At 42.3% G+C, this 17,749-nt stretch overlaps 1 protein-coding gene across 1 annotated transcript in view; it reads left to right on the forward strand.

Annotated features, from left to right (window-relative positions):
- The first annotated feature begins 233 nt into the window (after window positions 1-233).
- Window positions 234-17,749, forward strand: part of Myc (bHLH transcription factor Myc) — a 40,311-nt gene continuing 22,795 nt past the window's right edge. Inside the window, exons 1-2 of the mRNA XM_076779230.1 lie at window positions 234-732; window positions 7,628-8,386. Coding sequence (XP_076635345.1) covers window positions 7,633-8,386 — 754 coding nt within the window. The 5' untranslated portion in view covers window positions 234-732; window positions 7,628-7,632. The remainder of the gene's footprint in view (window positions 733-7,627; window positions 8,387-17,749) is intronic.

Genomic DNA, 17,749 nt, shown 5'->3' on the forward strand with positions numbered 1-17,749 from the left:
CCGGTAGGTAAAAGAATAGGAGCGTTCCAAGTGTTCGTAAGTAGCGTCGCGATTATCGAGCGATACGAAACAAAATATTCCAACGAAACGTATCAGGGAGTATTTGCAGCGGGGCGCCAAGGTACGCGGTACGGTCCTGATGCCGGGTCCCGTAGCGGTGGGCATGCCCGCGGAAGATGGAAGGCACACGAGCCGAACAGTTCAGTCGCCTTTAACCGGCCTTAAAGTAAAGATCGGATCGCCGCCGATCGCCGTGCGCGTGCACAACAGAGTTAGAGCCACCGGCTTATCGTACGGATCGCGCCGAGAATGAAATTCTTTCTTTGCCCGGTAGAATACAGCAGCAGCGGCAGTGTCTCTTTGTATAGCAATCTCGACAATAAAAGAAAACGGCTGGAACGTTTATGGCCGAACGGCAGTAGTACCAGTGGCTGCATCGCCTGAGCGGATATTTCACCGAGGCATTTTCCACGTCTACTTTTGCACAACGTTGCGAAAGACCGTGGCGGAAGAACGCGTTCTCCGAGTCCCGCGAATTTTCCTCGCGCCGTGGCCGATCGTCCGTAAACCGGTGCGAACGAAGCTCATAGACACAGAAAATTCGGATAAAATACGCGGGACGCGCCTTTCACGTATCGGTTAGTTTGTAGCGCGAGATTCGAACTCGCGCCGAAGTGTGTTCCACAGTGGATACTATTTCTCTTTTGGGTTACAACACGAAGTGGCCGACAGGTTTGTACAGTGCAATTTTCTAACTTACTTTTAGTTTTTTCCCCCCGTTTCTCGAATCCTTTCTCGATATTCGGAACGATCGACGCGGTTGACACCTATGCATGCCTGTTCTGACAATTCCAAGTGAATAGAAATCGTGATTGGATGGAAATGGGATTTTAGTGGAAAGATGCCGTACCGTTTACGCGAGTGAAGCATTTCGATCATTCGCAAAGGCGAATTGACGCTTACGGACTTAGAAACGCACGGTTCGAACTATGTTTTTCGGGCGCGGTGTTACGCGCGACGATGATTTGCCAAATTCGATGAACAGACATGTAGTTCGCGCGATTTTCGATTATCTCGAATACGAATTTCCCACTCGTGTATAAACGTAGATGCGTTTTGTTTCGTGAAAAGAAAAATTCTTCGAGTCATGAATTTTTTTTTTTTGGCAGTTAGTCTTTCCCGTCGAATTATATTATATTAGTTAGAAATAGATCGCGAAACAGCCGGTATCTAGATTCAATTATTAATGTATTCACCGGTTTGGACTTTGCCGCCAAAATATACCCTAATCGATTTCTCGCGTACAACGCCCGATATCAATAATTAATCAAAACGAATAGGATATAAATATCATTTTACGCGCGGGAAAATAAGATTTACTTTTTTTCACATCTTCTCGAAACATTTTCAATTCTTAACCTTTACAATTGTAATTTGGTGTTAAGGTATACATTCATTTTGTATCGTGCGTAACTATATCGTGCATCGCTACATCGAGATCATTATACAGTGCCGGGCATAAGTAATAGCAATTGATAAAACTAGTTGTAAATGTGGTATTATTAATTTAGTTGGGAATATTTCGGTTTTTTTAATTCGTATCTGAAAATTGCGGCAAGGTTAATAGTGTATGTTTGCTAACAAAAGCAAACCATTGTTTAACGATACCGGTCGTGTACTTTACGTCATTGTCATATTGGAAATAAAAATTCGCGTCGAAGCCGATTTTGTCGGCACTTTTCAACAAATTATCTTTTAAAATGTTGACACGAATGTATCTATCCATCGTAATTTTTATAAATACGGGTTCTTAAATGCCAGATGAACTCGTGCAACCCTCATCGCCACCCTCATATTTGAAAGTTGATTGGAGACTCGTGGGATACAATTTAGCTTGTATCAGATAAAATATCCCAAAATGGATTATTTGAATTTTAATACTATTTCGTAAATTCGATACATTCTTTTTTCTCTTTTGGTTTGCAAATGAATTCTTCCATGTAATTTTAAACTTGTATAACTTTTTTTAAAATCGTGATTATATTTTTGACAAGCTTCCTTTCTTCTCTTCCTGATAATTCGACGAGCGTTCAACGCCATGTCAGGCTTGTGTAACGACTCTTCGTTATTAAACACTTCTCACGATAAAACGACTTTCCCCAATTTTGAAGTTTCTTTTGAATTTTTCTATGGTAATCGTACAGTCGATATTCCATCATTTCATAATCATGTCGTAAGATGACAGCATAAAAAACATTTTCATGCATAATGCTTGCAATATATCGATACTAATGTTCGGTATTGAACTCGTCATAAAACAAGTTTATTTTATTATTAAGTACATATGTTTTGTCTTATTGTATTTGATAACCAGATAATGAATTTATATTATGGTAAATACCAAGCGTTCGTAATTATTTTGCTTTATAACTAGTTTCATTTTGAAAATGGCACTGTGCCAATACTTACGTTGGGCAGTCTACATGAAAATACATAAAGCGCAGATAAGCGCTTTAACCGGTATATTGCACTTTCTATCGCAATGTCGCGGAACATATCAATCGGTAATTGTAGCTCTAGTTTTTAAGAATTTCCACGGTGTGTTCACCCGAAGGCCGTTCAAAATATTTTTCATTTCACTTTTCCCCATATCGCGTTCCTTCATCCTGAGAAGAAACCCACTCTTAATTAGAGTACGGTAAGAAAGCTGTCAGCTCGTTACACACTTGAACGGTAGTGTTCAGCGGAAGTTAGTGAGCATACCGCCACCTATCCGAACCTGGACCGGTTTCTGTTTCGACGTACAGGCAGAAAAGTTTGATCCATCGATCGTCGGTCGTGGACGTGGAATGTACTTGGCGTATACAGGGTGGGTCGAAAAAGGATACGTTTTGCAATCGGTAAATGCCCGATTTCACGAGTAAAAATATCATTTTCAATACTAATACAGTGACAAAACCATTTTTGGGTTTACACGATATTTATTAAACGTCTCTAAACATTTTGACAGTTAAAAATCTCTGATTAACGACCAGTGACCCCTGGCGCAAGCATGGATACTTTAAATATATCGCTACAGAACAGAGCATAGACTGAAATAGTATCAACTGTTACAAAATCGTTACTCTAGGAAATGAAACTTTCATCTTAACATCGTATCCCCCTTTTTCGGTTCACCCTTTATACAGATTTTCGAAAGTTCGAACGAAAGTGACTTTTATGATGGATCAGCCTAATTATTTTTTCATCGCTTCTTTCTTTGGTCGACGTTCAATTCAACGCACAAATAAATCACGAAACCTCGCACGCTCACGGTGGATCGACCAGACGAAATTCACATTTTAAAGTCGTCGTAATGTCCTCGCGATGCTTACTTTATGACTGCATATTCTCTTATGGCCAGCAATAATGGCTTTGCTGAATTTCGTTTCGAACGTACCGGGGACCGAGTCGACGGTATTCTCGTACGAAATTATTCCTGTTTCTCCCAAAACATTCGGCTGTGTTTACTATTTCGCCGCGGAACACTTTTCTCGGGCGTTTCTGTCGACGCTTCGAGAACAGTTTAACGAAAGTTTATCTTTTTTTCCTCGCTGTGACGAGTAACGCGAGCACACCAATGCTTCCTTTCGTTTCCAAGGCCTTTCTAGGAAGGTGATTTCCCCTACCGACTGTCTTTTGTTCGATTCGGTCGCTAAGTAGAGGCAAAGAGAAGCGGATCATGTATCATTGTTTTTCAACGGTGCGCGTTTTTCACGGGCGACCGAGTCACTAAAGCCACCGGTCTCTGACTCTCCGCCCCTTTCACTTTTTCTTTCTGTTGTTTATTTTTCTGGTTCTCCTCGGTGGTATTTGATAAGAATCTCACGATAAACGACTCGTTTAACCGTCAAACGTCAATGCCAGATCGGTTGTCAAAATATTAACACCGATGTAATTACGTATATAGTTGTTGTTTCCTATCGAATCGTCGAGCGTCCTTTGTTCTTATAAAGCTATTAATTGCCTTTTGTCAGAATTCTTTTTCATTCGGTCGCGAGACAGATGTACAAACCCGATTTCTCAGCCGCACATAATTTTTATTGTAATTCAGTATTTAGAATTTGTTAACGTAACAGACATTTGACACTTTATTACATTATTTCACTTTGCATGTAAATTTGATTTTCTTAATAATTACACATTAATCGTGCAGATGCTTCTGAAAACTTTGACGACAAAATTTTACTATGATAAACTAAATTTTTAAACACTGTGTAATGCTATTCGTAACAATGCTCGAGGTATGCTTAAAACGTAGCTATTTATTTTACACACTTATCGTTTTAGGTGCTACGCTGTTAAAAAACGCGTGTTTCGTTAAATTTTATTTTTGTAAAAGTATATGCTCGCGTTCAAGTGTGTGAAAGTGACAGTTTTCGCGGCAATTGGAACACCAACGGCGAAACGATGAATTATAACATGGTGGTCCGTCTGCTGCGTGCGAGAATGGAAGATAACGGTTCGGTTGTCATCGAGGTGGGCTCAATCGGGCGGATGTAATGTTTGCACTCTAATGCTGGCAATAAAACGCAGCGTGTCTTCGTCGCCCAGATCCACGAAAACTGATACGTACACGTATGATCCGACGAATTTCGTCGTAATCGTGAGTCACGCGAGTCGCAGCGATCGCATCATTTCGTACGACATCGGTGCGTGACCAGCGGCGCCAACGAAACACGTTTTACTCTATCGATGTGTTCTACAACTGCACTCTAGACTAGCCGAGATGAGACGAATGATCGAATTGTGCCAGTGTTATGAACTCTTATGTAAAGCGATGCGTCATTCAGCGAGAGAATTTATATTTCTACGTATCACCGACGTCTCTTGATTTTTCTCGGTAGCGCTCTTAACCTGTTTCTATTCCGATTTCATCTAATTGGCTGTACGTCGAAACGTGATTGCACGTTGATTGGTCGAACCAAATCTTAAGGTCCGTTGCGGACCAGCGACTTTTTGATGCGCGTTGGCGTATACATATGCGTCGCCTTCCTTTTTTTCACTTAAGAAAATAAAGAAAGGCATGCAACCGTGCGTCAATGCTCGTCTGCTCGAAATATAAAGCCAGGCGCTCATTTTTGCCTGATTTTGCTACCATGTCGCGGGCTTGCAGATGTAGTAGGTTATTTTTCGTACACATTTTTCTCAAGTACCCTTTTCGTCGAAAAGAAAGATACGAGACGTTACAGCTGCACTGCAATCAGTTTGGTCAAAGTACTAATTTTTCATCGTAAAGACTTTGTTAGCTTCACGCGAGTGTCAAAAAATGCATTCGTTTATAAGTATAGTCTGAGGAGTGTGAGAGGTGTAGTTATGCTGTGACTCGATTTCTTGACGCACGATTACAATGTAAACACATGACTCACACAATTCTAGTCTGGGAAAAAAATGACTCTGCATTTATCGTTGGAGAGTCAAGAGGTTAAAGTAGCTTGGAGATGTAAAATATTCGTGGTTCTTGAAAGATCGAACGATCAAACACATTCACCTGTGAAATTCGATCGCAATTACGTATATGTGACTCGTTCGAAGAAATTAGAGTTGTAGTTTCCCACGTGCTCTCTAAAAGTCACAGCGCTTTGAAAGATGACAAAAAAATGTGGGCCTCGCTTGGGGCCTTTCGCATCGTTCGGCCACATGCCCTCAATTCTTCGGTGTTTCTCTTTTTCAAATTGCTTAATGTATATGTCAGGAATGAAAAATAACATTTCTTGGCAGGGTTGTAATCTTTTTGAACAAGGTTTCTCATATAATTGTTTATACACGTTATTAATTTGGTAAGCAACACTCGAGAAGATCATCCTTAGTTAAATTTTCACACACGGGACGAACTGCTTATGCGACACTAGGATTTAAAGTTGGATCATGTACGTAGGTACTCTGCAAGTGAATCACTTGCTTCAGCTTTTCTCTATTTAGATGACATAGACGCTTGTGGAAGTCAATTAGCATGCCTGGGCTGTTTATCGGTCGATCGATTTGTCTTTGAACTTTCAATTAGCAGGAAAGTTTCTCGTCGCGAAACGAAATGCGACAGTTAAGTTGTCATTTAAATATTCATATTCTTTGCAACACGACTGTTTCGGTTCTAGGTCTCAGTACTCGTTCCTTTATAATACCCAATTAGAGAAGTTACATTCCGCTGCGATGAAAATCCTCTTTTCCTGTTGTGCGTAGCACATACTCTGCGGCATGTTAATACTCGATGTGCGCGCGTAGGATTAAGGAGGAATATTATTCATTGAAATGCAGATATTGACGTCGAACCGAGTGTCCTAGACACAAAACTATTTACTTAAAAATTACACGTACGGTTAAGACTTGGATGCATCGATATACGAAAAAGTTTCTTGCAATTTTTCGACGCTACCAATTTGGTGTAGCTCCTTGAGAGGTCCTCGAGCAACACCTGGCGGTAGAAAATATACGGTGGAACGGTTGTCCACGATTCGGGTGAGAAAAGGGACGTAACGGTCTCGCGCAGGGTAGGGAAAATGCTTTCGTCTAGGGATTCGGTGTTTGGCCGTGATTTATCGAAGGTCAACTGTTCTTAGCGAAGTGAGTTTGATTTGTTACTGCTCGCATTACCGGTTTTTTCGGTCCCGTTGGCCGTCCTCCGCGTCTCCGATTCGTCACGGCCGGTCATCGGTGTTGGCTCGCGTCTCGAACGAATTCGAAAATCGCGTCCATGAAAAAAAATCAGATACAATCGTTGGTCCCCCGTTACGTGCGATATCGATATTGTTCCGTTAAGTGCAGTTTTACCGAAGCACGGCAAAAACCGTACAAAGTGATACGTCAATACCGAAGGCCGTCTATTTTTAATACATACACGCGAGGCAACGACGACCTTTGTTCATATTTTCATAGCACTAACTGTATTCGTTTCGCTGATTCTCGTGATAATGCAGGAGGCGTTACGACACGCGGTGCAATATTCCACGTTATTACCACTACGATGAAGCAACATGTTGTAACATCGTAGAGGAGGACATAGATGGACGATCGTTGAGAACCGTCGATACAAAATGTCTGTAATCGAAGCTCGTCAATCCGTTGGTTAACAATAAGAACGGTCACTTACAAAGTAACCGTTCGATATAGTTCTTTATTTCCATTTTTAAGCACCTGGTACGATTTTTAGACGTTTAAAGCAATTATTTTTTCTTTGTATAAATTTCAATTTGTAACCGTTCATATTTATGTATTCGGTATATTCGATGCACTCATCGCATACTCTTGCGCTATTCATCGTAAATGCAAATTACATTGTATTCTTCGATGCGTCGCTTCTATTACACATCGGTAGCACCTCCCTCTTCCAGTTGGTTCGTCATCTTTTATTACTTTCGTTTTCGTCCCGTCCCTTTTTATTCTTTCCGTGGCATTTATTATAGCATTTTGTAATAAATCGCACGGTTCATTTTTGTTTCTTTTTATAAATTTTCCGCCGGGCTGTAACGATAAATAATATTTCATAAATACTTTCGCGTCCCTCTCTTTCTTTAGTCTTGTTAGAGTTAAGCCTGTCTATAATAATAGAAATTGTCTGGTTATGAGGAAAAATCTGTTGTTAACGCTTCAGGCGCAATGCCGGTGCCCGTTTGGGATTGCTCTGACCTGGGCCTGTTAGACGAGCCCCTGGACACCGCGACGGTGGTGTCCGACGACATATGGAAAAAGTTCGACCTGGACTTCCCGCTGGATCGCGCGGACGCGTATCACGAGCGGATCATCGACGACGGTGTTGTGCCAGACCTGCTGTACGGCAAGATGACCTGTCTGGCGTCTCGCGAGATACGTCATCACGATTGCATGTGGGCAGGACTGTGCATCAGCAAAGAACACAATAGGACGTTACCCGCGAAGAAGGACTCGCAGATACAGAAGAGAGTGCCAGCGGGACGAAGTCTATTGATATCTCGAGCAAACGCCGCGCAAACGGCGACATCGTTATCGGGGAACCAGCAACAGGCCCAGCAACAGTGCCGCGCGAAAAATCTGGAGAGCGACGGCGATTCCACCAGGCCGGAAACACCACAAAGCTCAGCATCCGACACAGAGACGGAGGACGAGGGGCCTTTCTTTAGGCACGATCAAATCAACATACACGAGAAACTATCCGAGTGTATGTCAGAGGCGGTAACCAAGGCTGTGCCAGTGAGCGAGGTCACCGGTCAACTGGTCAGGTTCCACGACAGGAGGAAAGAGGACGACAAAGGTCAGTGTCAAGTGCATAAGGAAACCAGTATCAGGAACACCCTCAGCGATCACTGTTATCACCTGAATCAACCCATTGGCAAGAACCTGGAACACCTCGGCGTACAGACACCCTCTGATTCCGGTGAGTCGTTATTTTTGTTACATCTTACTCTGCATGGCTGACAACACGTCTCACGCGAGTCCACTTTTCGTTAATAAACGTTCCTTATTGGTACGATCGATCTATCAAGATTAGCTAGTCAAACTCGCGTTCTTTTCATGCAACTTTCAGCACGTGTTCTCCAACGTAGGGGCGTCACCCTGATGGGAGACATCTTACGATACGAGAAACAATTTTTCAAAAAGCATTGAAAGTCTATAACGCGAAGTATCAAGCAGTTAAAATTTTACCAATTCATTCGGTTAATTCAATTGTCGTAGCCATAGGTAAAAGTTGAATTCGATCGTGGTGCGCATTATGCATATCGCCACGGCGGCGTCAGTGGAGTGAAAAGGGTTAAGGAGTAATAATGGTCACTGACGATGCATTATTCACCCGAATAATGAACTATCAGCGATCTATATATCAGTATTATACTCGTATTTATTTAAAAAATCATCGATAATGGTATGCTGCGTGCCATAAAAAGGAAAAGAGTTTTGGGCAAGTATAGGAGCGAAATCATCGTTGTATATCTGATTTATGCAAAGAGGATTCCCGAGGTACCAGGATACCATGGTTATCGAAGAACGGTGGACAGTTTCGTTATTGACACGAGGGTTAAACATTCCTTTTTATCTCGCATTCGTCGGAGCATCGATAATACTAGCCGCCTCGTTCTATCCTGCCCTCCTAACGGAGGCGCAGCAAAGTCGAACTAAGGATCCCCTTAATCGAGTGCAATTGACGGCACTTCGGAGTGCACTTCGCCGAATTTGAGTACCCGCATGAGTATGCTAATCGCATTTGGTCGTTCGTCATTGGCGAGGCGCACGGACGAATACGACACAATCGAGAGAAACTCGTTTTAAACAAGTTCGGAGGTCGGTACATTAACGTTTCTCGGGGTCAGCGGTGTCTTCCCGCGAAGAAAAAACGAGTCGTGAGAATTTTCTGGCGTCGTGGAATCGACTCCACCCTTCGCGAAACGAACACGTGGATGGCAGGAACAATAAACGCTTTGTTGCTGCAACGGGGCAATTCGGTAAGCGGCAGGCACAGCGCATAGTCATCCGAGCCGACAAAAATCTTGCGACTCGCGTTCTTTTACCCATGCGCGCGCCAACCAGCAAGGACAAAGGGGAAGCGCGATCCTTTTGTACTTCGCGCTGCATAATTTTCACATTTTTAAGGCGATTTCTTTCTTCCTGAACAGAGAAGTTATTGTCGCTTGCACGCGTGTGATTTTTCAAACGGAACGGAACGGCGTTACGCGATTCTCTCGTTCATACAGTCAGCGACGAATTTCGAAAATCGAACCGATTAAATTTTCGATAGCAATCCTAGCATCCGTGTCGTTGGACAGTTACGATATTTTCTCAGGTACGATAGTTTCCGCGGATAGAAACTCTGTATCTCGAAGTTAATAATACCGAAGACTACGCTCGGCGCACACTAGGCGCATAACGTAAATACACTTTAATTGCTATGTACGCAACATTCGTTTGCTTTCAATGACAAGAATGATTGCTATCAGAGGAGAGACGACTTGATAGATTATTATTGCATCGATGGCAACCGTTAAAAAGTCTCGTGCGTCGAATACGTGTCAAGGTTAAACAAAGTTTTATTCAAAAAGTCAGTCGATAGCGAAACGATAATTCGAACGTTCCTCGCGAGTATGCGAGCAGTTTATCTGATATCCAAAGAATCAAACATGTTATTGCGTATTACGTTGTTCTATCATTAATATAATTAGGTATTTTCTGAAATTTTTTTCTATCTTTTATTATAGCATACGACAATTGTCGGAACAAACTCGTGTTAGGCTGTTTTTGTTTCCCATAGCACTCGCTTGTTCGCAAAAATACGCGACCCTCGTGTCTGCTGTTGTTATGCTTTTGTTTACGACGTTATACCATGTAGAGAAATATCCCAGTTTCAGTTCGAAGGAAACGAAATTTTGTGCCATAATACACGTTCGATGGTTTCCTGTTACGAGTACGACCGCTGCTGCGTCGACTATCGACACTGTGTACGAACAGGAACGCGAAAAGCATTTAGCAGTACGAGCGTAAAAGTTCACACGTCGCAGAAATTCTCGGGAGTTTGTCCCGTTGTGTTATCTCGATCTGGCAGCTCGCGATTAGGTTTCCAGCGGTTCTACGAGCATTTTCAGGGCACGTATCTGTGTATCTTTCTGGTGTTGGTAGACTTTCTGTCGCATGCCTCGTTCGCTGGGTCTAACTATAGGGATTCCGGGAGAGAAGTGATTTTGGCGCGACTCGCATAATTCAGTTGGGGCTGCACAGTGGCGTCTGGTCTAAGGAAAATTGTGCCGTTTCGCCACATGAAAATATGTTGCGTTACATGGCGACATCCAACGTTCTATAGATACTAGGCAGGATAGCACACGTGCAGAGCACAGGTCGTCCAAACGGCGGTCGGCGACTTGTGTCTGTTGTTCGCGCGATGGGAGAACATGACGAGGAAAGAGTCGCCCAACGACCGCAGGCGTACACACGTGCACGGTTGCATTCGCACGCACGTGACCAAACATTCACGACGGCCAGTTTTCGAATTATATATCAAATTTCGACGTTGCCACCTATCGATCTATTTAGTTTTTTCGTTGTATCGCGTATTGTAACTGTAATGTTCATTTAGCTGGTCGACTTCGCGCCATAATAAATTATACATGGAGTTTCTTTGTATTCGTAACATGGAACAGTGTTTAACAAAGTGTGACCACGCGGATTCCCGCAGCTATCGGAGGAGAAAAGAATTATATCAAACACCGGCATCCCAGTAACCATAATATAACCGGGAAAGTAATCGGTTCTTCGTGCAAAAGGAAATCGTAGAATAAAATTTTCCTTCGTCAATTTTAATAACAACGACGCCGAGACGTTCGACGAGATCGAAAGGGAAGAGGAAAACCTTGGAGAAATATACATACGTGATTGGTAGTTGAACGAAAGATGAATTAGAAAACACTTGGAATATATTTTTCTAATTTAGCGAAGACACGAAATCTATCCTTTATTGACAGTTTGAGTGTCACGTTCCCAATTCTGGGAGATGATCTAGTTTACTCAAATAGGAGCGTTAACGTTTAGATCTTTTAGTAAACACTCGAAATAGATCTAGCACTCAAAGCGTGTTATAGGAAAGGTAAAGTTAGAATTACGCGTTCGCCGCTCCGTTAGTAAGTTTGGAACGAAACAGGAGATCGCGGAGCCGTCGAGTTTGCTAATTGAATACTTCAATTAAGATTAAATTTAGGATGGTTGTAATTGATTCGAACTTTTGATCGACGACCGGTTAAAATTTCCAAGTAGGTGAATCGTGAAACGTTCGAGCGTGAAGATAGCGAGAATTTATAAGCGAGGACGTCGGCAGGGTCTTATAAAGTATGCCGTTTCCTGATCGCCCAGGCTTAATGGATCAAGAAGACGGTACCGTGCGACCGGACACACCGCAAATTCGGCCTTCGTGTTGTCGTCGTGTCACCGTTCGTAATTGGTAATTGCCAGGGCCACGACTTGCAAATGGCTACTTTTGACCGCGGCCAGACGGGTCAGTGAAACGCCGAGAAACCGGTGTATACCGAACAAAAGCACGACCTCGTTAACTGTATTAATAATTACTTAACAGCGGTTTCGACGGGTCGAATCTCCTTGCTCGACTTATCGACATTTATAAAATAAAATAGTTGCCGCAAAATAGTAAAACGTATCGAAAGTCACGAGCTTTTTGAGGAAATTAGATTTGCTCGAAAACTCTAACGCGAGTGAACAATATACATATTTAGTTACATGGAAAATTGACTATTTTCTCGATAATTCCTTTCATACCACAGATAACGCGATTCGGTTTATCGCCTGTTCTGACGCTACTAATTTAACTATGCAACATATTTGTTTATTAGAGCGCGATAAACATGCAACGCGATTTCGTTCATTCAAAGAGGGATTTCCATTAGCAACAAGATTGTTTAGATAATCATTAACATTTTTTAACGTCAAATTTAAAGAACACGAAAGTTAATTTTACTTAAATTTTACGCTATCGTAATTCTTTGAGTATTATACGTACTAGGTGCTGTCCAAAAGAAACTTTTGTTTCTAATTTAAACAAATCACCTGGAAGAAGTACAAGCGTGCGCTGTAAGTTGGGGAAACAGCAGGGTTAAACGAGCGTGATTTAAATTGAATAATTTTCGGAACAAAGTGAGAGTCAGGGTCGCTGAACCGGAGAAGCGCAACGGGGAACGCGCATGTGCATCCTTTATATGCAATGCGCCCCGCACTAAGGGTTGCGCCACGCTGCATGACGTCTATGGTGTCAGACTAGTCACTTACTGCCAAGTTATAAGTTAGCATTTTTTGTGCCTTGGTACAGCATTCAAAGCTCCACATTACAATGATTTATTCTATAATTTTTGCCTATACACTTTATCACTCTTTAAAAATTTTCAAATGAAAGGAAAATGGATATTAAAAAAGTTGTGAACATCGTTTATAGTCTCGCTTAGTATTAATATTATTATTATTTGTTAAAAATCAAAACTTGACTCGGAAATGTATAATTTGCGTGGGTCGAAATGGACCCTGGAGTCAGTCGGGCGATTATTAAAGACCAACAAAGTTTTCGGATGCTCGTTTCGTTTTACTGAACGCCTTCGCGGATTCACGATCGTGTAATATTATTTGTTAAAAACCAAAACATAGGAACTCGAAAAGGTATAGTTTGCGTGGGTCGAAATGGACCCGGGAGTCCGTTGGGCGACGGTCGAAGACCAACAAAGTTTTTGGGTGCTCGTTTCGTTTTACCGAACGCCTTCGCGGATTCACGATCGTGTAATATTATTTGTTAAAAACCAAAACATAAGGACTCGGAAATGTATAATTTGCGTGGGTCGAAATGGACCCGGGAGTCCGTTGGGCGACGGTCGAAGACCAACAAAGTTTTCGGACGCTCGTTTCGTTTTACCGAACGCCTTGGCGGATTCACGATCGTGTGCAGGTGCACGGTGAAGCAGGATCGTCGGAGCATGCGCAGTTAGTCGCGCGGGAACTCGAAGGTCATGCGGTACCAAGTGACGTCAATCGATAGCCGGCCGGCCGGCCGGTCGGTCGGTCGGTCGGTCGCTGGTTGCGGTCAAGCGTGGGACCCCGCCGCGGCGGTTTAAATGGTCGCCGGAATGCGGTTAAGCCTTTTTGCCATTCGCGCCGCAGTCGCGCTCGCCGTGGTGAGGGATACTCAGTACCGTGTTACGCGGGCACCGTGCCCCGTTGGCATCCTCCTTCAAAATTAAAAATGTCCAATCTCAAACCGTATATAAAACACAGTCATTTGATCCATCGTTTCCTTCTTCGATCAAACTCTTACGACGCGTTTTTATTTGCTACACACTATTCTCTTGGTTCATTGATTGCAGCCTGATGCAAAACTCGTGAATAATCTTGCTGATTCGAGCAACGAATTCAACTAGATTCTTTTGGAAAATAGGTATAAGATTTCATAATTATACAATCGAGACGTTTCAATTGGTACGGTAATATTTTTGGGATACAGTTGATCGTATAATTACGTAAGGTATTTCTTAAATTTTGTATGCTTTTCTTTGTGGATATTTTAATTTATTATTTGAAATTGAAAATTAAAACTTCGAAATCGAACGTACCTGCCAGATTTCATAACTTTGCGTATAGCAATTTTCATTTCATGCCATTGCGGATAAACACTGCCAACTGAGCTTTGTTATTAGTATAGACTACTGATACTAGTTGTCATTTTTATCTTTCGATATCTGGTTAACCTAGTTTTTCATTTATTTCCAATCGTATAACTTCCTCGTTAGACAAGAACGTTCATACAGGCTCGATCGATGTTTTATTATTAATTATATTACTATTACTATATTTGGTCAATTTTCTTGTTTCAATTCGTATAGGTAATAAACGAAAAATACTGTGAAATACTGTACTAAATCGCAAACATGATTTTTATTCAGAAAGCGTCGATTGCACTTTTATCGAAACGTCAAAAATTAGTTACAACGTTACGAAGAAATTTCTCGTTTCTAGCTAGACCGTGTAGCGTTAACGCGATTTTTCTGACCGCAAAGTATCGCGTGGAAATACCAATATTTACCGAATACGGGGGGAAAATGCTTCCTTGGATTCCGTAATTTCGTTATCAAAGGTTGCACGGGACGATCGACCGTATGCGACAGCAATAATGATCGAGCGTATAGTTTGAATTTTCCCCGCGTTCCCGCGCCGCGCGTTACACTCTTTGATCGAACGATGTTATCTGTACTCGTGTGTGCGTCAAGTGTGGCGCCAACTGCAGTTGCTTAGCGCCTTTAATTACGTAAACGCCGATAAGTACTGTGTTAACTTGAGCAGCGAGTGCTGACAGTTCGACGGGGGATTCCCGGTACGGAAAAGAACGATCACGGAATTTCTTGAAACCGAGTACTCGACGACGAAATCGTACCTGTATTTTAACAGATTAATTTAACATGGCGAAACGGTCGTTGCGTATTCCGCGCGTAATCGTTGATCGATTCTTGGAAACGAGCCTCTCCGGTCCGTTCACAAAAGTGTATTCCGCCGTGGAGAATATCGCGTTAGAAATCGCTTGTGAACGGGTCTATCAGACCTATTAAGAATCTTCATCGACTCCGTAATACAACGACGAAGGCCGAGACGAAGTCCTACTTTCAACTATGTACGTTGAAACGATGGAACGTAAAATATGCAGCTGCAATAATTTCTTTTTTGTTCCTTCGCGGACGGTTGCTTTTGTAATTGACCAGCCGAGTACATGGAATTTCTCCGATCGTTAAATTTACATATTATTCCAAACGAAGAGATCTACACTTGGAGATCCAGCCGCGATAACGGGTCCCTGCCTAGCGTGACATTTAACCCTTTTTGCATTCGTGACGAAAATTTGGTTCTTCGTGCACGAACGCCTAAATTTAGACGAAACATTTACTTGGGAACGGGAGAGGAATAGACTCAGGTTCGGCCACACTCGACCCACTCATTTCTATTTAATTTACAAATAAATTTACTCTGTATCTCGAAATAAGCGATGACTTAGAATGTTAATTTAAAAATTAGTTCTTTAAAGAGCTACGGTGATCTTCGTAGATGCAAGGCGTTGGGTACGCGTTAGTACGATCCTGATCCCCGAGACACATTCACGAAGACACCGGGGCTCGTCTTACGTCTGGACCTTTTTTCTCGTGGTATTTGCACGCAACCCCGCCCCTGGTTCTTTTTCCATCGATGGGACGTGGCGAAGTTCGTTCCGTTCGTCATGCAAATTCCCCCCGGTTAATGTTTCCAGGAAAATCGTGCACGCTGGAACGCGAATGCCTATAACGCTCATAAAAAATGTATGCATCGTCGTCGTTTCGCCTGCCGGTCGGGCGGGCGGGCTCGCTCGATTCTGGAATTCAGTGGGTGCAGCGGGTTATGGGCAGACGGTCGAATGTGAGTTTCGGCTCGAGCGAATCCGGCGAAAGCGACGATAGAAAGGTGAGCCGCGCGACGGTCACGAAAATTCGCAGTATCGTTTTCACCGCGCGGGATTTTCCTTTTTCCTGCTGGACGTAACGCGGTTTTGCCTTCCATTCGGTGAAAGGGGAATATTCTATTGACCTGATAATACGTTGTCAGTAACGGGACAGACAGAATTGATCGATTAATCCGGCGTCGATACCGGCTCTGATAATTTGTCACGCTCCGGCTTACCAATTTTAGTGTATGTAACGGATCGAAGGAGAAAAACGCTCGGAGCGTTTCCTATTATTAAAAGTATAGTACGAGGGAGTGACGTGGGTTGCATTCTGATATTGCTTGATTGCCGTTTCGCCGCGAATGCGTAACGGTCCTTCTGGTTATTGCAAAACAATTCAGCTTCGTAGTACGTATACCGGGTCTGCACACGCAGGTGGGTTTGGCATCCCTCGAAGGTATTAGTTAACATTCTACGTAAGTATAAGCTGCTAGCGACCGTTTTCTCGCTCTCTTTCTCTTTTTCTTGTTACATTCTCTAGCCCGTGGTGTCGGCTCGCTTACCCAGCCGGCTATAATTATGCCTTTCCCTCGGGAGCAAGTGGGCGCCTATTTTTGCGCAGGGCCCTCCGCTCTACGTATAAGCGCATCTCTGCCTGTGACGTAATTCATTCATTCATTCATTAAGTTCGGCCGCGTGGGAGAGACTGCTGATTAGCGACGTAGCAAAAGCATCGCGTTAGGTCACTCTCGGGACTTTTACTCTCGTTCTCGCATTCTTTTCCTCTTATTAACCTGTTTGCCTCGCAGCCGTATTTTAAAAACCACGAGTATACTCGTCACACTCACTATACAGCTTTTTCAAAATCACTAATATATAATTTAGAATATCGATAGAAACACTATCGAATATTTTGATATTTTTGTAAATTTCAATGCATAATAACTCAAACATTGTAGAAAAATGTGCAATTTCTTTACTCTTTACGGCCAATTTTTATATCCCATTTGTTATTTCTTACGACGTTTTGGTACAATTTAAAGCCCCCCTTCAGGTATAACGATAAATTTTTGAAAATTATTCAAGGTTTTCGTATTCGCGTACACACTTCTAGAGAACATGAAAGAAACAATGTTGAACGTGGATAATACAGGTATTTGCTTCTTTGAACGTTCTTTATGATTTTATTGTTATACGTCGTCGTAAAAAATAATAAACGTCCCTGTAAAAATTACTCGTAAAATGCAAAGAAATTACACGTTTTGTTCGTGCAATAATATTCTTTATTTAATAGCATAAACGCTTGGTATCGACCACGTTAAGCGTATACATAGAAGGTTACCATTACATTATGCAGAATTGCTGCAACAGAATCTTTGAATACAGATATTGATCCATGAATAATTGTGATGGGCATATTAGTATTTTACCGGCCCACATATATTTTGACAATGCAATTACCTTCGTTTTTTAAGAATATCTTTTCGAATACTATCGAGCAGCTTAGTACGACAAAGTTGCTGAGGATTCCTAATTTGGAATGCGCATTCGACGTGCGAAATAATTAATGAAGTATACGACATTCGGAAGGTCCGAGGGCATTTAAAATCAGCAGACTGTCGAATAATAAAGCTCGGGTAGGCTTTAGAGGTGAAATTTTTTACGCGTTGAAGATATGTTGCAAAAGAGAGAGTCGAAGTAGAGATCCAAGGTTTTATTCAGACTTCTTTCCGCGCACCTCGGTGTCGTTAATGAGTTAGAATTAGTTATGAATTAGTTTAACTGAAACGTCTAGTGTAATACTTG

This window comes from Colletes latitarsis, chromosome 11, assembly GCF_051014445.1.
Source record: "Colletes latitarsis isolate SP2378_abdomen chromosome 11, iyColLati1, whole genome shotgun sequence".
NCBI classification, from domain to species: Eukaryota; Metazoa; Arthropoda; class Insecta; order Hymenoptera; family Colletidae; genus Colletes; species Colletes latitarsis.